This window comes from Lepus europaeus, chromosome 6 (assembly GCF_033115175.1).
Source record: "Lepus europaeus isolate LE1 chromosome 6, mLepTim1.pri, whole genome shotgun sequence".
Taxonomy (NCBI): domain Eukaryota; kingdom Metazoa; phylum Chordata; class Mammalia; order Lagomorpha; family Leporidae; genus Lepus; species Lepus europaeus.
In genome coordinates this window covers 119282228-119302337 of record NC_084832.1, presented here as the reverse complement: position 1 = coordinate 119302337, position 20110 = coordinate 119282228, and the positions used below count along the sequence as shown (strand labels likewise).

The 20110-nt window shown below is 52.7% G+C and overlaps 1 protein-coding gene across 13 annotated transcripts in view; it reads right to left on the bottom strand.

Annotated features, from left to right (window-relative positions):
- Positions 1-19612, bottom strand: part of BMAL2 (basic helix-loop-helix ARNT like 2) — a 68764-nt gene extending 49152 nt beyond the window's left edge. For 8 of the 13 annotated variants that reach the window (XR_009866249.1, XM_062194998.1, XM_062194994.1 and 5 more), the window contains exon 1: positions 19538-19612. Coding sequence is in view for 9 of the 13 variants with exons in the window: in XM_062194998.1 (XP_062050982.1) it covers positions 19538-19568 (31 nt within the window). In the remaining 4 variants the exon portion in view is untranslated. Of the gene's footprint in view, positions 1-7912; positions 8032-10134; positions 10217-10512; positions 10684-17788; positions 18033-19537 lie in introns of those variants that run through there. The other 5 variants (XM_062194997.1, XM_062194999.1, XM_062194992.1 and 2 more) reach the window with 4 other exon arrangements.
- Positions 19613-20110: the final 498 nt, after the last annotated feature.

Genomic DNA, 20110 nt, shown 5'->3' with positions numbered 1-20110 from the left:
ACTTTTCTTAAAAAAATATTTATTTATTTGAAAGTCACAGTTACAGAGAGAAAGAGAGAGACAGAGAGAGAAATATCCTCCAGCCATTGGTTCACTCCCCAGATGGCTGGCACAACTGGGGCTGAGCCAGGCCAAAGCTAGGAGCCTCTCCAGGTCTCCCATGTGGGTGGTGGGGGTGCAAGGACTTGGGCCATCTTTCACTGATTTTCCCAGGCCATGAACAAGGAGCTGTATCAGAAGAGGAGCAGCAGGATCTTGAACCGGCGCCCACATGGGATGCCGGCATCGCAGGCAGAGGCTTTACTCTGTATGTCACAATTCTAGCCCCCATGAATTACTTTATACTCACAAGCTTAATCCTCCACTAAATAAAGAATGTAACAAGTAGTAAACAGAAAAACCACTGTTTCTCAAGAGCATAGATAAGGGATTTAAAGGATATAGCTTAAAAGGTTAAGACTTGGCCGGTGCCACGGCTCAATAGGCTAATCCTCCGCCTGCGACACTGGTACCCCGGGTTCTAGTCCCAGTTGGGGCGCTGGATTCTGTCCCAGTTGCTCCTCTTCTAGTCCAGCTCTCTGCTGTGGCCCAGGAAGGCAGAGGAGGATGGCCCAAGTCCTTGGGCCCTGCACCCGTATGGGAGACCAGGAGGAAGCACCTGGCTCCTGGCTTCGGATCGGCGCAGCGCGCCGGCCGTAGCAGCCATTTGGGGGTGTGAACCAATGGAAGGGAGACCTTTCTCTCTGTCTCTCTCTCTCACTGTCTAACTCTGCCTGTCAAAAAAAATTAAAAAAAAAAAAAAGTTAAGACTTAGCAGCTACCTTGTATACGTGTGTATTTGTACAAATAAACCAAATACAGAAGGCAGTTCGCACCTAGACAGAGCAAGAGGCCTAGGGAGCAAGAGCAGACGAGGAAGGGCAGTTAATCCTGCCCAGGGGCAGGGAGTAGCACTGAGAAGGGTTTCTTAGACCAGGCACTTTAGGCTTAGAGAACATCATGAACAGGAGGCAGAAACACGTTCTGGGAAATCCTACACCATTATTAAAAATGATGCTAATAGTGGGCTTTATTGATACAAGAATTGCTTAGGTAATGTTCAGTGAGAAAAGCAGGATGAAAGACACAGACTGAAAATAAGAAAAGGGAGTTGGCGTTGTGGTGCAGCGTGTGAAGCTACCACTTACAACACCAGCATGCCATACTTAGCATTGGTTGAGTCCTGGCTGCTCTATTTTCAAACCAGCTCCCTGCTAATGCACCTGGGAAAGTGCTTGGGCCCCTGCACCTACATGGGAGACCTGGATGGAGTTCTAGGCTCCTGGCTTCTGCCTGGCCGAGCCTTGTCCACTTAGGGAATGAATCAGCAAATGAAAGCTCTCTTTCTGGCTCTCCTTCTGTTACTTTGCCTTTTAAGTAAAATAAATCTTTTTTTAAAAAAAAGATAAACAACATAAAAAGATAATACATTTGCAAGGAAGGGGGGAAACCACAATGAAAAGTTTCCAGGTGTTTCATTTGTGTAGCCAATTGAAGAATTTTTCTCCTTTCTCCTGTTTAATACTGTTGCAAAATTTTTCAAGTATCATGTCTCAGTTTTCTAAGAAAAAGAACAAAGACTACATATGGACAATTGAGGAAGAGCCATAGCTGAACGTAGTGTGTAACTGAAATAAGTTAAACACCCTTAATCCAAAAATACCCCAAAATGCACCCTGGAATGAAGCAGACCATGGCTCAAATAGTATGATTCCTGTCACCCACATAGGAAATCCTGACTCCTGGCTTTAGCAAGGCCCAGCTCTGGCTGTTGTAGGCATTTGGGAAGTGAATCTGCAAATGGGAGATCTCTTTTTCAAATAAATATAATAAATATTTTTTTAAAACCTCCAAAATTTGAAACAGCATGCTGCAGGTGGAAATTCTGTATCTCACCTCATGTGATGGGTCAGTCAAAATGAAGAAGCACAAAAGATACCGGATAAAAGCTCCTTCCTGCTACGGGTATAAAATGTATTCAAAGCATCAGTGAATTTTGTGTTTAGTCTTGCACCCAACCACAAAATATCTCACTATACATATGAAAATATTCCAAAATCCAAAGAAAATCCAAATCCCAAACACTCCTTTTTCCAAGCATCTCTGAAAAGGGATGCCCAACCATATCATAAAATCGAGCTGGAGAGCCGGTGCCACGGCTCACTAGGCTAATCCTCCGCCTTGCGGCGCCGGCACACCAGGTTCTAGTCCCGTTCGGGGCACCGATCCTGTCCCGGTTGCCCCTCTTCCAGGCCAGCTCTCTGCTGTGGCCAGGGAGTGCAGTGGAGGATGGCCCAAGTGCTTGGGCCCTGCACCCCATGGGAGACCAGGAGAAGCACCTGGCTCCTGCCATCGGATCAGCGCGGTGCACCTACCGCGGCGGCCATTGGAGGGTGAACCAACGGCAAAAGGAAGACCTTTCTCTGTCTCTCTCTCACTGTCCACTCTGCCTGTCAAAAATAAATAAATAAATAAATAAATAATCGAGCTGGAAAGCCGGTTTCTCCAGCTCACGGAGGACCCCAGACGTCACACTGCAGAGTCTCAGGTTATTTCCAGGCAGGGAGCTAAGGGCATCGCCTGGACACCATGCCAACCCCGACCACTTCTAGGGCTAAACCTCCCCAGGGCAGGGGGGTACTGCAGCTCAGCTCTCAAGTCTTCCTAGCAAAAGCTGCAGCACCCAGATTCCTGCCCGCTTCTCTAATGCAGATGGTACTCAGAGCTGGTCTCAGAACCCTTTCCAGTTTGGTCGGGAAAATACAGCTTTGCTGCTAACCTGGGCCCAGAAGGCCAAAGACCCTTCCAGGCAAGGGTCAGGATCCCCAGTGCATCTCAGGTACGACACTCAAACATTTCAGAAATTTCTGTCTCTCCAACCCAGATGTCAGGGGGCAAGTTTGATTCTCTTGGCCTTGAACTCAAAAGTAGCAAGACATCCACCTGTCAAAGCCTGAGTCTGGTGCTTGAATCATGTCATGGGGAGGAGCACTCAGATGTAAGGAACCCAAGTGGACATCCCCAGAACAAGGTCGAAACGTCTCCGACTTGACTAACGGAACCACATTTGGGCTTATTTTCTCTAAAGACTATTAATTTCCATGAGTTCCAGCTGATAAAGGGGAAGCCAGCCACTGCTACACTGCAGGGACCCAGGGCAGGTGTGTGAAACTGCACACGGTCACAGGATGGGTGCAAAACCCCAGCACAGGGAACAGCTCTCTCTGCTTGCTGAGGCTGGTCACTCGCCAGGGAAGTTCGCCTATGTGCAAAAGGACAAACGACGCATGAGTAAGTGATGACGAAAACATCACAGTAAAATGTCGCCTTGCAGAGTACAGGCTGGGCAGCAAAGCAAGAGGAGGAGCTGAAAGGAGAAGGGAGAGGAACTGGAGCGCCGGAAGTAACACGCAGGGGAACACAGACTGCGCGTCAGGGAGAGCCGCAAACACTCAAGCAGTGGCCAGCGAGGAGAAGTTCCGACGTGGGGATTTGGAGGGAAGATGCTTCCTGAAGGTTCAAGGGCTGTGGGGCTGGTGGGATGGGTGCCTAAGAGGCGCCTACTGCGAAGAGGACAGGGTGTGTTGGAAAGGGCAAGGGCACACAGGATGGCACAGGGAAGGGGAGGAGCAGAAAGGTCTCCAAGAACGTGAGGTGGCCCCAGATGGAAGGCAGTGTGAAGACAAGGGGGAAGAACATTTGGAAACGGAACTGAGGCCTGGGTCAGGAAGCAGAGGGGGAGGGGAGCAATGGGCCACAGCCACCTGCGGTTCCTGCAGGAATGCTGGGATGATCTCAGCCTGGGGTGGGGGTGGGGGTGGGGAAGGACACCCAGGTGGCTGGCCCTGGGGGATGAGTGCTGGGGGAGGGGCAGGTTCTGCATCAGCTGCTTTGCTCCAAGGCAAGTTCCTTTTCACTGTAGGATCCAGCCAGCCCAGCAAGGGGGAGTCCCATTGGGGTGGGCAAGGCTCTGAGATGCTAAAGCCTCAGAGCACAATCAAGATGTGGTTTATTCACTGACATTTTCCTTAATTTGCCAGTTCTTTCCTACAACTAGCATATACTGTTTTAATTCAAAACTACTTCCATACAGGGGCCAGCGCTGTGCCATATTAGGCTAGGATTCCGCCTGTGGTGCCAGCATCCCGTGTGGATGTCCTAAGTCCCGCAGACGGAGCTAGGTTCAAGTCCCGGCTACTCCTTTTCTGATCCGGCTCTCTGCTCTGGCTTGGGAAAGCAGTAGAAGATGGCCCGAATCCTTGGGCCCCTGCACCCTCGTGGGAGACACAGGAAAGCTCCTGGCTCCTGGCTTTGGATTGGCCCAGCTCCAGCCACTGCAGCCATTTGGCCTCCCTCTGTAACTCTGCCTCTCAAATGAAGAAATGAAATATTTAAAAAAAAAAAAAAAAAAAACCTACTTATGCACAACAAGAGAAGTTTTTGTGTCATTCCCAGTCTTTGACAGGACACACTCACAGCACTGTGCAGACTGCTGCGAATGAGAGTGCTGTGCGCTCAGGACAGGAGAACGCCTGGAGCCACTCCCAGGTTTCCCCCAGAGAAAGGACCTGGGTTTCGAACACTTGTCCTGCACTTGGTGTGCAAGAGAACTGTGGGAAGAAAAGGTATTCCAGGGGCTTGAAAACTTCCCGCAGGTGTTGCGGTCACAGAAGATCCCCTCTGCAGGTGCAGGGCGGCCATCCTGCTTTGAGCACCTGGACATGTGACACGGGATGACAGATCGAAGGCCTCAGTCAAGAGCCAGTTCCATGCTCTGGAAGGAATCATGGCATCCTAGGTCCACAAAGAGTGGCCACTGGTGGCTGGGGACAGCGCAGCACACACCACAGGCACCTGACACAGACCCTGACCGCCTGAGGACGCATCTCAAGGAAGAAGTTCCGGACTGCACAGGCGTCGTAAGACACCCAGCTCAAGCCCAGGCCCTGCCCCTCGCACACACTCGGGCAGCTCCACACCTCTGCAGGGCAACGTGGGGTGCTGGGCCTTCCCCAGGATGGCCCCCAGTGTAAGGTGCTGTGCCTCCCTGTGGTGATTTCCTATCCATGTGATGGAAGTCATGAGGAAGGGGAGAGAAACACTGTAGCAGGAAGCGCAGGGGTCATGTCTCTGCATGGAGTCCAGCGGGCTGGGGGCCAGCTCTTGAGCCAGACAGACACCAAGGAGCAGCTGCACCCTCATCCCAGCAGGCACAAGGGAGCATGGAGAAGCTGGGTGACCCAGGTCTGAGGCACTGAGTGGCAGGCCTGCTGCAGAGTTGGATCAGAAACACGCCGATCCCATGACAGTCCCCACAGAATGAGGGAAGTACAGATTTCTCCCACCCCTTCTGAAGAACGCTGTAGAAGACCTGGACAGATAAGCAGACCATTCAAAGCCACCACCACTGCTGGGAATCCAAAGCAGTGAGTTTGAGAAATGTTTAAGACACAAACCAGCAACAGAGTAACTGCTGGAAAAGGTTTTTCTCAGATCCTCCTCTCTCCTGAACCAAACCGTGTAGTTCTTTCAAACAGTCCTCCCTGGATGCCTTAGCACCAGTCTCATTGCTCTCTTCTGGACACACTTTGCTCAAAAATCCTCTGATGCGTGGTGCACTTGGAGGTGAGCATCCCGGGGTTGTCCAGTCCACAGAGAGGAGAGGACTTTGGCTGACCATGTTCTGGAACTATACTTCCACAATTTACAGGATTATATCCACATTTATTTTGTATCTAACCACTTTTACTTGACATTGCTGATTCAGTCGCCTGTATTGACATTACAGATTTCCAAATATAATTATTTTCCCAAAAAAGAGTTCCAAGGATGATTACATTCCTTGTCCTTTATCACAGAACCCGACAGCAGTGGAGGAAGAACAACTGTGTAGGTCTCCTGATTCCCAAGTAGATTTTTCCTGTGCTAATCCAAATCTGCTTTTGCTTTAGCTCATTACACATCTTTAACCATTCCATGTGCTTCCATTCATTATATACTTAAGCGCTTCCCTATTTTTCTTTTTAAGATTTTTAAAAATTTGAGAGGTAGAGTTAGAGACAGAGAGAGGGAGAGGCACAGAGAGAGGTCATCCATCTGCTGGTTCACTCCCCAAATGGCTGCAATGGCCAGAGCTGAACCAAAGCCAGGAGCCAGGAGCTTCTTCCAGATCTCCCACGCAGGTACAGGGGTCCAAGGACTTGGACCATCTTCTGCTGCCTTCCCAGGCCACAGCACAGAGCTGGAGAGGAAGTGGAGCAGCCAGGTCTCAAACTGGTGCCCATATGGGATTCCAGCACTGCAGGCGGAAGCTTAGCCTACTAAGCCACCACACCAGCCCCTGCCCTGTTTTTCTTACTAAATTTAATCTTCACTGGTATTACCTTATCAACATATTTTTGGTTTCATATTACATCTAACCCATATACCATCTGCCAACATGACCAGTATGTCATTTAAATCTGTTTAAAAAATTATTTATTTATTTGAAAGGCAAAGGAACAAACAGACTTCCTGTGGGGTGATTTAGTCCCCAAATGCCTACAGTTGCCAGGAGTCAAAAACTCAACCTGGGTCTCCTACGTGAGTGGCAGGGACTCAGCTACCTGAGCCATCACCTTCTGCCTTCCAGAGTGTGCATTAGCAGGAAGCTGAAATCGGAAACAGAGCCAGGACTCTGTCTGGGATGCAGGTGGGTGTGCCATCCACTGTGCGAAGCCTCTACCTTCAAACCCAGTGAGTGCTTGTCATGCTGAACAAAACGCCAGAGAGAACAGCAAGTGCTCACTGACTGTGCAGCACTGGCATAGGCAGAGCCCAAGGCGGAGTTTTAGAGGAAAGCAAAGGCTGATGCCAGGGAAGAGATGCGGTCGGATCACTCAGCAGGTGGGGAACGGGTTGAGTTGGGGAAGATCAGTCTGGGGGTGAAACTCTGGGCACTGTCATGGTGCCTAAGAGCTTCGGGGGTTAAGCTGCACTAGCTCATGGGTTACACTGCACCTCCTGGCTTAAAATGAGCCAGAGGGGACCTGGTTACCTCTATAACATGTCCTCCCTGCTATTAACGAGGGGCCAGGGATTTCCCAGGCTCGATAGATGCAAAGGCTCGAGTAGTTTACAGCATGCTGGAGTAAGAAGTGGATTTGCTTATACTGCTTCCTCTGGACTGTACTACAGATGGCCTGGAAGCCAGCAAGCGCTCTGGGTCTCTTGTATGCCAAGGCTCTCCCCACCTGATGTCACAAGGACACAGCAGCCAGGATAAACACAAACCATGGGCAGGACTTGAGAGTGGGAGAAGCAGAGTATGTTTATGACTTCTAATCCCTTGAATGAACTCAACAAGCCGACTCGTTCTGCAATCTGCAGCAAGGTGTGGGGGGAAGGCTGCAGGAGGCAGGAGACAGCTTCCTCTGTGATCTGGACAGTCGCCTGGCATTAGTCAGCTGTGGTCCTAGTCCTAGCCTGACCTACAGATCTCTCAATGCAGAAATATCCTTCCAGCACCCAGTATGACCCAGATGCTGTGTTAGGGCTGGGGATGCAATGGTGACCAAGGAAAAACACTGTTTCTTGGTGGAGCTTAAAATCTAGAATGAAGGGACTTCAAAACATTCAAACACAGGAAAACAGAATTAGATACTGTTACTGTGGTGCAGGAAAAATCTGAAACCCATGCATAGTTTTCTTTTACCATGCGCATTTTCCCTGAAGTTTTTGAAGGCCCCTCCCAGATCCTCCTGCAGTTAAAGCTTGATGGCGAGGGGAGAAGTGATGAGAAGGGTGGTATCACAGAGGAATGGCATCACTTATGAACCCCGCTGAACAGACCGCAGTAGCTGATCACGCAGTTTCGGGGTACTCAGCATCTCACCTGCCTGTGTGACCATCAACACTGGGGATGTTGTTTGAAGGCTGGATTTGTCTCTTGCCTAAGACACAACACATCTGTGGTTTCGAATGTGCAGGGCTTTCGAATGCATTCAAACAGCATGACACCAATGGGAGCCACAGTCTGACAAGAGACAAAGGAAGAGAGTACCCCTCTCGCATTCTGGACAATGGCTAGAGTAAAAGCCGGGACTGTGGTGAAGTGTGGGAGCCACGCTGGATACAAAGGCTGCATCGCCACACGCAGGAGATGAGGTACCATGGGAAAAGCAGGGAGATCAGAAACGCGCCCAGAAGTTAAGTGTAAGGTGGACTTGAACAGCAGTGGAGGACAAAGCCAAAAACCGTCCCCAAGTCCCACGGCCAGAGCTGGCTTCCAATTCATTTATTCACATGTTGCGTCTCATCTGATGGAACAGGAAAGTGCAGGATATTCTTACCCAACTTTTAAAATTTATTATTTGATTAAATTATAAGGAAATATTTAGTTTACGATAGAAAAAAATCAACTGCTTTTGCTCTTAGAGATAAAAATTACTACAGAAGAGTTTGAGAAAATCCTGAAGAGATCGATACATGGTTTTCTCTGCAGGCAGAGATCCATCAGAGGGGAAGTGGACAAAAGAGCCGAACTCCATCCAACCTGCTCACCTCCCAGATGAGGACATGGGGGCTCAGAGTGGGGAGCCCACACGCCCCACTCCACATCACTCTCGGTTTACACACAAGCTAAAGACACAGAATGGAGACTGTCTGTTCGGGAGAATCGGTGCTATGTGTAGCCCGCCCCCACATCACTACTGAAATAGGGGGAGGGCTTCCAGCTCCACGCCAGGCCGATTTGACCCGCAGGCCCCTGGGCCAGCCACCAGCGTGGCAAGTCTGGATGGCAGCCGCCACTTCCCGGACATGGAGGAGGCCTCTCGTGGGAGCCTGAGCAAAACAACAGATGGATTAGAAGAGAGCCAGGCAGGTCACCAGTGAGGAAGCTCAACCGCTGCCGGGAACCGGAATGACCAGACAGGGACGGGAATGGGGCTGAGTCACCACCGTGGGTGGGACCCAGCCGCGCCGCTGTCACCACCATCTCCTGCTGAATCCTGACGTGCCAGGCCCGGGCCGTTTACAGGGCTGTTCTCCTGGACAACCCCCGAAAATCCCCTGGTGCTTGTAGCCTCTGTGAGCCAACCAGGAAACTGGGGCTCGGGGAAAGGGAGTAGACGGCTACCATGGCCTCTGCTGTGTCAGGCGGGCTGCGCTGTGCCCTTGGTTATTCCGGGAAGCACCAGCCTGGGTGTTGCTGTGCAGGGCCTTCAGGTCCTTTGTGGACTTGATTTAACTCTGTCATTGGGGGTAGGAGTTGTGGGGCAGCAGGTTAAGCCCCCTGGGATGCCCCCTGAATGCTATATTGGAGTGCTAGAGCAAGTCCCATTTCCGGTCCAATCCAATTTCCCACTAACGTGCCTTCAAGACAGTGGATGATGGCTCAGGTATTTGGGTTCCTGCTACCCCTTGGGAGACCTGGATGGAGTTCTGGTTCTGGCTTGGCCTGGCCCCAGCTGCTGCAAGCATTTGGGGAGTGAACCAGCAGATGGAAGATCGATCTCTCTCTCTCTCTGTCTCTCCTTCTCTGTCACTCTGTCTTTCAAATAAATAAATAAATAAAAGCTTAAAAAAATAATAGAGTCCATAATCAGCTGACTATCAATAAGGGAAAGGATCCTGGACAATCTGGATGGGTTTGTTTAAGCAGGCAAAGAGCCTTCAAAACAAAGCTGATGCTTCCCTAAACAGAGAAATTTCACCAGGGACAGCAGGTGGAGCCTGTGCAGAGCAGGTGACAACCCAGCCCAGGAGTGCAGCCTTGCCTGGCCAGCCCCACAGTGGCATGAGCCCCGGACCCACAGTAAATGCCGTAACACACGTCTCCCACTGATTCTGCTCCCTGCTTGAGCCTGACTAACACAGGAGCCAAGCATTCCCCAAGTAGTTGGGGAAAGAACTCACACTCTCTCAAAGCCAAAGTGGACCGGTATTCCACCCTCCCTCCCATCACATCAGTTCAGCATGGACGCCCACCTGTCACAGGAATGGTACCAAATCCACATGCCCCACAGGCACTGAAGGAACACAACATAGGCCCAGGCTGGGCGGCCAACAGTTCTGCCTGGCTCACTCTCGGGCCAGGTACAGAAGTGTTTTTACCTTGGTTTCCACATCTCCGGCACAGAGGAATGACAGCACCTGTCGGGCAGGCTTCTGGCTCAGCAGTTACAGCACCACTAGGACACCCGCACCCCCATCAGAGTGCCTGGCGTCAATTCTCGACACTGCTCCAAATTCCAGCTTCCTGATCATGCACACTCTGGGAGGAAGTGCTGATGGCTCAAGCAGTTGGGTGCCTGCCACCCATGTGGGAGACCTGGATTAAGTTCTGGGCTCCTGGCTTCAGCCTGGCCCAGCTGTGGCTGTTGCAGACATTCGGTGAGTAAGTCGGCAGATGGGAGGTAGGCGTCTCTGTCTCTCTCTCGCTCTCTGCCTCTCAAATAAATTAACAATATTTTAAAAAATAATAGTACCTACCATCCAGAGTTGCTTCAGATTCCATTAACCACACTGTGTAAGCACTCGGAACACCTGGAACACAGTGACTACTCAACAAAGGCGAAGAACCATTGACCGTTTCAGCAGACCGAAGAGAGGCTGACACAAGCTAAGCTTCTGAAATGGGCAAGGGGGAGTGGGAACAGTCACGGTGACTCTAGGGAAGCTGGAGCCACAGGAAACCACGCAGTGGTGACACAGAGCATGGTCAGCATGACACAGGCACTCAGGAATGCTGCCCTGACCATGACTAGCTCAAGGGCCTTCCTCCTGATCCAGGGCTGGGCCAATGCGAGCAAGAGCAGTGCCTCAGACTGGCCCAGGGAGAGTCCCCGAACTTGCTCCAGGCCTGATGGACCTCCATGCAGAGGAAGAGTGCAGGGTTTAACAGTGTCAACGCCAGCAGCTTTCTCCACTGCGGGCAAAAATGGGCGCAGCTGTCGAGGGGTTACAGCCGCATCACTGCCACCCTCGAGAGAACACAGCTGACAACGCAGAATCCCTGCAGAAATGCCAACGGAGACACGACGTGGCTCACTATCCTGATTCATGGTAAGCAGACCAGACTGGACTGGCCAAATCCTACAGAGAGTCTGGAAAAGGTGCACGGCTCCTGACGCCGCAGGCATCAGCAAGACGACACACCTTCACGTTAACTCTGGGAGAAAAGACTCCTGAGTGCTCCTAGGAGTACCTGTGCAGCTTTCCATAGCGATTACGCTGGAAAGAGGAATCAGACAAGAAAGGAAACAGGCAGATGCCGAGGTGCCACAAACAGAAGCCCAGAAAGCAACACAACCCAAAGTGACATTGACCAACACTATCGAGGAACAACACACCATGGTCACGGCAGCCTTCAGAATCTGAAGCCACGTTCATACTCTCTCTAGAGAACTGGCTTCAGAAATGCATCTCTGAACCCTCTGATTCCTAATTTGCGAGACGCCATCTATGTTTCCGGTGTGACGTCATCAGGCTGTGCTGCGCACGGCCACGTGGCCCAGAGGTAGCCATGATTACTGCAGGAAGGAAGCAGAGAGCCCAAGGTGCTGCTAGCAGTCAGGCAGCCGCCAGCTCTGTAGCGTATGGAGCACACTCTCTCCTGTGCAGGGCGGTGTGGCGGGCTGGGTGACCCACTGTGCAAGAGCTGGCCCAGTGGGAACGCAGCGGGATTTGCTTCTGTGGCCCTGCCAGCACAGCACAGCACAGCACAGCACACCTCTGGGAATATGCAAACTCTGACAAAACTGAATTCTCCAACCAGGGAGCTGGCGGGTGCTTAGAGGGTGCTCGTGGAGCAGAGATGGCGTCCACCTTTCTTCCCAAGCTTCTCCTGGATCTTCAACAAAGCAATGATTAATCCAGACAGTCTTGTATTCCTTAAAACAGCCCATTCCATGAACTTCCTATTTGATACCGTCTCAGTCCATTGCAAACCCATTGAATGTAAACTATTTTTTTTGTTTTTGTTTTTTACTTTTTTTTTTTTTTTTTTTTGGACAGGCAGAGTGGATAGTGAGAGAGAGAGGCAGAGAGAAAGGTCTTCCTTTTGCCGTTGGTTCACCCTCCAATGGCCGCTGTGGCCAGCACATCATGCTGATCTGAAGCCAGGAGCAGGGGTGCTTCTCCTGGTCTCCCATGCGGGTGCAGGGCCCAAGCACTTGGGCCATCCTCCACTGCCTTCCCGGGCCACAGCAGAGAGCTGGCCTGGAAGAGGGGCAATTGGGACAGAATCCGGCGCCCCGACCAGGACTAGAACCTGGTGTGCCGGCGCCGCAAGGCGGAGGATTAGCCTGTTAAGCCACGGCACCGGCCTATAAACTATGTTTTAAGACCTGTACTTCTGGGGCCGGCATGGTGGCTCCCTAGGTTAATCCTCCACCTGGGGTGCCAGGATGCCATATGGGCGCCGGGTTCTACTCCCTGTTGCTCCTCTTCCAGTCCAGCTCTCTGCTGTGGCCTGGGAAAGCCCTGCACCTGCATGGGAGGCCAGAAGGAAGCTCCGGCTGTAGCGGCCATTTGGGGGGTGAACCAACGGAAGGAAGACCTTTCTCTCTGTCTCTCTCTCTCTCACTGTCTGTAATTCTACCTGTCAAATAAATAAATAAATAAATAAAATCTTTAAAAAAAAAAAAAAGATCTGTACTTCTGTGAAACACATATGTGCCTCGGACATTCTCCAGGGGTGTTGCTCTTCCGAGAAGAAGAGAGAAGGATGTGTCCAGGTGTATCCACAGCTCATCACTTCCGAGTCAGTGATCCTCTACACTGAATGCCAATCAACACAGGACCACCTCCTGCTGTCAGCACACGAGCATCACCCCCAGTGCTGTTTTCTTTTTTTAAAGATTTTTTTATTTGAAAGAAAGAGAAGGAGAGACAGAGGTCTTCCATCTGCTGGTTCACTCCCCAACTGGCCACAGCCAGGAGCCAGGAGCTTCCTCTGGGTCTCCCATGCGGGTGTAGGGACCCAAGCACTTGGGCCATCTTCCACTGCTCTCCCAGGCCATAGCAGAGAGCTGGATTGGAAGAGAAGCAGCTGGGACTTGAACCGGCACCCGTATGGGATGCCAGCACTACAGGTGGTGGCTTTACCCGCTGTGTCACAGTGCCAGCCCCCACCCCCAGCAGTGCTGTTTTCATACTAGCAACATATTCAGACATGCAGGGCACAGGAAGTCTTTGCAACACATGTGCACTGGGAGCAGAGGCTGAGGGCCTTTAGCTCTGTCCCATGGGGCTGCACACATGTTTTCCACTATGGACATGCCTGGAGCCCATGTCCATATCCAGCATACACGAGTAAGGGAGACAGAAGGACAACACAGGTCACCATGTGAGACAGGTGTGGAAAGTGCAGATGCTGCTTCCCAACAGGCTGTGACGGGAGAAGGTGTAGCTGCACAGAACGAAGAATATAAAACGCACTTAGCAGGCTAAACCCTCATGGGCCACCGCCTGGCAGAAAGCAAAGCCTCTACTTCCAGCTTTCTTATACACCAGAAACAGGCCGCCAACAGGGCAGGTGCTGGGCTCAGTGGCTGACACACACAAGTTCCCAATGGACATGCCTGTGCTCAAGTCCCTGCCACAAGTCTGATCCAGCGTCCTGCTAATGTGACCCTGGGATGCACAGGTGATGGCTCAAGTAAATGGGTTACTCGCCACGGCTACACGGGAGCCCCCGATGGAGTTCCAGGTCCCTGGCTTCAGCCTGGCCCAGCCCTGGTGGTTACAGGCATTTGGGGAGCAAACCAGCAGATGGAAGACCTCTGTTTCTTGGCCTTTCAAACAAATAATAAAAAAATATGCCATCGCTGGCCATTCAGAGTGAGAGAGACAAAAGCTCTGTTGCTGACCAGGAACCCAAAGGAAACTTCCCTTGGAGAAGAGGAAGCCATGCACCTGTAGGGCTGTGTGCCCTGTCCATGCCGCACACCAGGCCTGGAAGGGCAGGCCACCCCAGCACCGGAACTCTTGGTTCTCCCACCCGAAGCCAAAGGACCCTAGCCCGAGTCCTCCCAAGCACGTCAGCGGTGGTCTTACATTTCTGTCCTGTCCCTGCAAGACTCTCTTCCTCGCAACCTAAGTATTCTCTCTCCATCAATCCTGAACTGCCACCTTCTCCAAAAGCCTCCGGGACGCCCTCCTCCATGGATGTAACTTCTCCCGGCTTCAGGGGAGCAGGCCCACCTGACAGGTGCCCTGCTCACATTCTACCAGGCTCCACCTGCTATCACAAATAATTGGCTGCATTTCTTACCCAGCCTAACGTACTCTGGAGCCTCCTAGACCACGCCTCCTGCTTCATCCAGCTCGCCATCTGTGTTCCCAGCAAATAGTAAGTGTGTATTTCATAGCTCCCTTATGAATGGACCCAACCCTGCCTACACCTTAAACAAACCACCATTCATTCGAAACCTACACAGCTTCATTAAGCATTTAATAGGTACAAGGAATCAGAGATGGTGAAGATGAGTGAGAAGCGGCCCTGCTCTCCTTGGGATGTGTAACTCAAGGCTGGAGCTTAAATCACTCTTAGCAAACAGGCACGAGTGGTATTACAGACATACAAAAAAAAGAAAAGAAAACTACAACGTGCAGAGGGGAGTTGAGGAGCAGGCATTGGTGCTCAGCTAAGACACTGTTTGGGCACAAGCATCCCACGTCAGAGTCCCAGAACTACTTCAGTTTCCTGTTAACGCTCATCCCTGGGGACAGCAGGTGATGGCTCAAGTACTTGGGTCCCGGCCTTCCACCTGGGAGACCTGCACTGAGTTCCGGTCTCCTGGCTTCGGCCTGGCCCAGCCTCAACTGTTGCTGCCATCCGGGGAGTAAAGCAGTGGATGGAAGCGCTCTCTCTTTCTCTCAAATAAAGTTGAAAGAAGAAACTAAAGAAAACAGAAGAGAACAGTTTCAACTGGTGGGGGAGATTCTGGGCAGGTTTCCTGAAACGGGGAAAAAATCAATGGGTATAGGCCGGTGCTCATACACTGGTTCTGTCATCTAAACCCAGGGAAACCGGGGCTCAGAGAAGTTAGCCAAATTGGCCAAGGTCGCACAGCTGATAATGAACCTGGGAATCACACAGGCAACACAGGGCTCCAAAGCCCAGGCCAGTGTCCCCACATCTGCCCTCGCCTCCCCCACACACCCTAAGATTCCCACGCCCACCTGAAGGAGGACAGGGCACCCCAGGAGCGGCCCAGCCTGCACAAAGGCCTGGAGGAGGAGGTGGGGGAGGGGAGGTGTCGTGGGAGAGAAGGCGAGCAGCTGGCGTGGCACTCCCTGGCGACGTGCCAGCCAAACAGGACCAAGGCATTTCCCATCTGCCAGGAAACCTAGGTTACCACAAGGAAAACGCTGGAGGTCTTGGCTGCTATTGTTTTATGACAATCATTTTAACCTTTCAATCTAAATGTCGCATAATGCAAACCATATTCCGTGGAAGATTGATTTCTCCCTACAGTTCCTCTTCCTTTAGCTGTCTTTCTTTTTACCTCTCTGTAAGGATGAGAAGGAATTTCAAAAGGCTTATTGAAACATGGAATGAGGGGCAAGCACTGGAGCACAGTGGGTTAAGCCACCACCTGCGACACCAGCATCCTGTGTGAGCACCAGCTTGAATCCCGGCTGCTCCACTTCTGATCCAGCTCCTTGCTAATGCATTTGGGAAAGCAGCAGAAGATGGCCCAAGTCCCTGAGCCCCTGCACCCGCTTGGGAGACCCAGAAGAAGCTAGGCTTTGGCCTGGCCTAGTCCTGGTCTGGTTGTGGCCATCTAGGGAGTGAACCAGGTGGATGGAAGATCTCTCTGTCTTACCTTTTCTCTCTCTGTAACTTCTGCCTTTCTAATAAATAAATCTTTAAAAAAAAAAATGTAGAGTGTTTTAAAATACTCTTGAGAGACACAGAAGAGAGGAAGGCAGGGGGGGAGGGAGGGGGAGGGGGAGAGAGGTTCTTTCATTCTTTTACTCCCTAAATGCCTATGATGGTTGGGGCTGGGGGCAAGGTCAGGGTCAGGGGCCAGGAGCCCATTCCAGGTCTCCCATGTGGGTGGCAAAAACCCAACTACTTGGGCCACCATTGCTGCCTCCCAGGGTCTCTGTTAGCAGGAAGCTGAAGTTGGGAGCCAGAGACAAGAATTAAGCCCATACATTCAGGTACAGAATGTGGGCATCTGAACTGACAGGCCACAAATGTGCCCCAACAGAGGTTTATCTTCATGCAACACACTTCTGAGGAGCCTGTACTGCAGGTAAAGCAGACACCTGCGACCCTGGCAGGCCATAGGGCACAGGTTCACGTCCTGGCCACTCCACTTCTTTTTCTTTCTTTCTTTTCTTTTTATTTTCTTTTTAAAGATTTATTTGAAAGGCAGAGATAGAGACAGAGATAGAGATAGAGATAGAGATAGAGATAGAGATAAAGATAGAGAATGAGAGAAAGAGAGAGACCTTGCATTTGCTGGTTCACTCCCCAAATGGCCACAATGGCTAGGGCTGGGCCAGGATGAAGCCAGGAGCCAGGTGTCTCATCAGAATCTCCCACGTGGGTACAGGGCCCAAGCACTTGGGCCATTCTCCACTGCTTTTCCAAGGTCATTAGAAGGAGCCAGACTGGAAGTGGAACAGCAGAGACAAGAACCAGCATCCATACGGGATGCTGGCATTGCAGGCAGTGGGCGGCTTAACCTGCTACACCATTTCCTATTGTACCAAACAACACTTAGGCAGTGTCAAGGGAGTATTTTAATATTGTATAACTGGAATGATTTTAAGAAACTTAGAGATATTTTTAAAAACTGATGAATAATTAAGAGATCAGAGCCTGGGGCTGAGACCGCGGCATCGTAGGTTAAGCCTCTGCCTGCGGCGCAAGCATCCCATATGAGCGCCAGTTCAAGTCCCAGCTGCTCCACTTCCCATGCAGCTCCCTGCTAATAGGCCTGGGAAAGCAGTGGAAGATGACCAAGTGCTTGAGCCCCTGCATCCACATGAGAGAGCAGGACGAAGCTCCTAGCTTTGGATTGGATTGGCCCAGCTCCAGCTGTTGCTGGCCATCTGGGGAATGAACCAGTGGGTGAAAACCTCTCTCGCTGTCTCTCCCTCTGTCTGTAACTCTGCCCCCTCAAATAAATAAATCTTAAAAAAAAAAAAAAAGGATATCAGAGCCTAACATGATACAATTGAAACTGTGTGTGTTGGGGACCAGCAACCAGCACAGCATCTGAGTAATGGGAGAAACAGGGTAGGGGGGGCGTGCACAGCTCCATCTCACAACCGGTTCCTACAGCAGGTTCACCTCGGTTCCCACACTCACCGCCCTGGGAAGGTTACTCCAGCTCCACTCCAGCTTGCACACTTGCAAATCCCAGGACCAGACATTACTTCCCCCAGGGCAGGCACGTGCCGCAGAGGCCCCGCCCCCTGATAATGCCACGGATGCTGACGAATGACCCAATCTCAGGCACCTGAGTGCGTACAACCCCACACCAGAGAGCCAGCAGCCCCTCCCTTCCTGGTCTGCCTGAGGACTGAGGCCAGCACTAGTGGCCTGGGCAAAGGAGAACAGGCTCTGAGACACAGAAAGGAAGGGAAGCACCTTAGTAACCGCAGAACTGATGAGAAAGGGGCAGGCGAGGAAGCGGCCCGGCAGACTCCAGGGCCAAGTCTGTCCACGGCCAGCAGTCAGGGACATGTGAGCCCACCCCCACTCCCACCCCCAAGGCGGCCTGGGGATTCTGGAACCACTTACCACGTGGGAGCGTGCTTCATCTCATCCATCCCATATGTGACCTTGTCACAAATCTACGCGTAGGGTAGGTGTCTGGCACAGTGGTGAAACCACCACTTAGGACATCCGTATCCGGTATCAGAGTCCCAGCTCTGTGCCTGATTCCAGCTTCCGGCCAGCACACACTCTGGGAGGCTCAAGCATTTGGTTCCCTGCCACCCACATGCAGACCCGGATGGAGTCCCTTGGCTCCTGGCTTTGTCCTAGCCCAACCCCAGCTGTTGTGGACATTTGACAAGTGAACCAGTGGATGAAAGATCTCTGTTTCGCTTTCTCAAGGCCTTTCAAGGTAAACAAGTAAAAAAGCATCCAAAAGCCTAAGTGAGCAGGTGGTTCTGCCTAGCGCCACCTACAGTCCTTAAACAGCTCCTGCAGCGTAAGCCCAAGCCAGGCTTTCTCCACACGGACAGCCTGGGAGTGTACAGGAACACGGGACCCTGGCCTCTCACATCAAAACCTTTCTTCTACCTCCGGCGATGGGGAGAATGCGGACAAATAATTGTTTTCCACCCTCCGTAGATAAAGAGGTGTCTGTTAGCACTGCCCAGTGAGAACAGGAAAAGGCAGGCAGCCACGGACTGAACTCCTATTCCGTTGGTTTCCCATTGTGGGATTACCAGGCCTCAATTTTCTTATCGGTGACATGGAGACGCCCGCTGCACCACAAGGTTGCTGTGAGATTGACAAAGGCAGTGCTTGTGAAACGCCTGGCACACAGCAGGTGCCGGCTCCGCTCTCCCATCTACCCCTCAGTAAAATTAATCACCACCACTCCCAGCTTCACATGTGGTACTGGGCAGAGTAGCAGCCCACCCCTAAGTAAAAGCTCTCCAAGTCCCCGAGACTCGGCTGGGAAAGTCGCTCTTCCAAATAGTAGGGCATTTGCACTTTTTTTTTCCACCCCAGAAAAGCCCAAATACTCAATTTAGCCAATTTTAACTCACGTGGGACAACACTTTCTTCACGGGTTACAGACGACTCGTTGATGGGGCAATGCAGATCGGAACTAAATTAATCCCGACCAGAGGCTACTAAGAAACAAGCAGCTCCCAAATACCGGGCTGAGCATTCTGCGTGCACTTCCACCCCACTGAATCCTAACAACCTTACAAAGCAGACACCATAGCTATGCACCCACTTTACAGATGGGAAAACAAAGGTCAAAGGATTTCAAATGACCCAGTCCCAACACCAGGCAGAGCTCAGCAACAGGCCAGGGCACAGGGGGTGTCCCAGCCCTACACCCGGTCCTCCGAGTCCTACAGAAGAATTCCCCCACGAGTCAGTATCATCAGCAAAGAACACACACATCAGAACGGCAGCGATTTGGACACGTCCCCTCCGACCCGTAATTGGGAGAAGCCGTCCCAAGCAAAGAAAACCACAAAAGCCCGAACTTGCAGCTCGCGGCACACAATTCCTCCCTAGCGTACACCGAGAGCGGCGGCGCGGGCCGGCTTCCCCGAGGCCGGCAGGGCTCGGCAGGTGCAGGTGAGCGCCGCCGAGCACCTGCCGCCGCCCGCGGGGGCGTCCCGGCGCCCGGCAGTGCTCGCGGCCAGGCACCGAGGCGACTGTGTGCAGCTCAGCGCCCGCGCTCCTAACGCCGCAGATGACAACCGGCGTGCGCGACAGCACGGGGACCTCGGAGCGCTCACGAGCCCACAGCGTGGGCTCACCTGGCGCCGCCTCGCCCGCCCCCGGCAACCTCACCTCCCGCCACAGCCGCCTCCTCCTCCGCCATCGCCCGAGCCCCTCAGCGTAGGGCGGCCCCGGGTAGGGGCGCGGGCACCCAGCCGCAGGGCTCGGCCCGGGAGCCGGGGGACCCCGCTGCAGCGCCCCGCGCGCCGCCGACTCCGCCCGCGGCCTGGGCTGGCGCCCGCAGCCTGCGCGCCGAGGGCTCCGCGCTGGAGCCACGGAGCGGGCGCAGGGCGGAGCCGGACGGGCGCGGCCGGGGCCGGAGGAGGCGCCGTGGAGCCGCGCGCTGGAGAACGCGGGGCTCGGCCGCGGCGCTCCGGGCTGGCAGGGCGGGGAGGGCCGGGCGCGCGTGGGGGGCGCGCACTGCACCTGCGCGTCGCTGCGCAGGGGGCGGTGGAGGGGACACCGGGGACGCCGTTTGGGCTCCTGGAGTGCGTGGGTCACTCCGGAAACACGTTCCTTGGGGGCTCGCTGGACGGACCCTGAGCGCAGCTGGGGTCAGGTACGCGCCGGGCCCCTCCCAGCCCGGAAACCGCTCTGGGGACGTCGCACTCCTGGCTTCCAGCCCCCAATGCCACCTCCACCCTC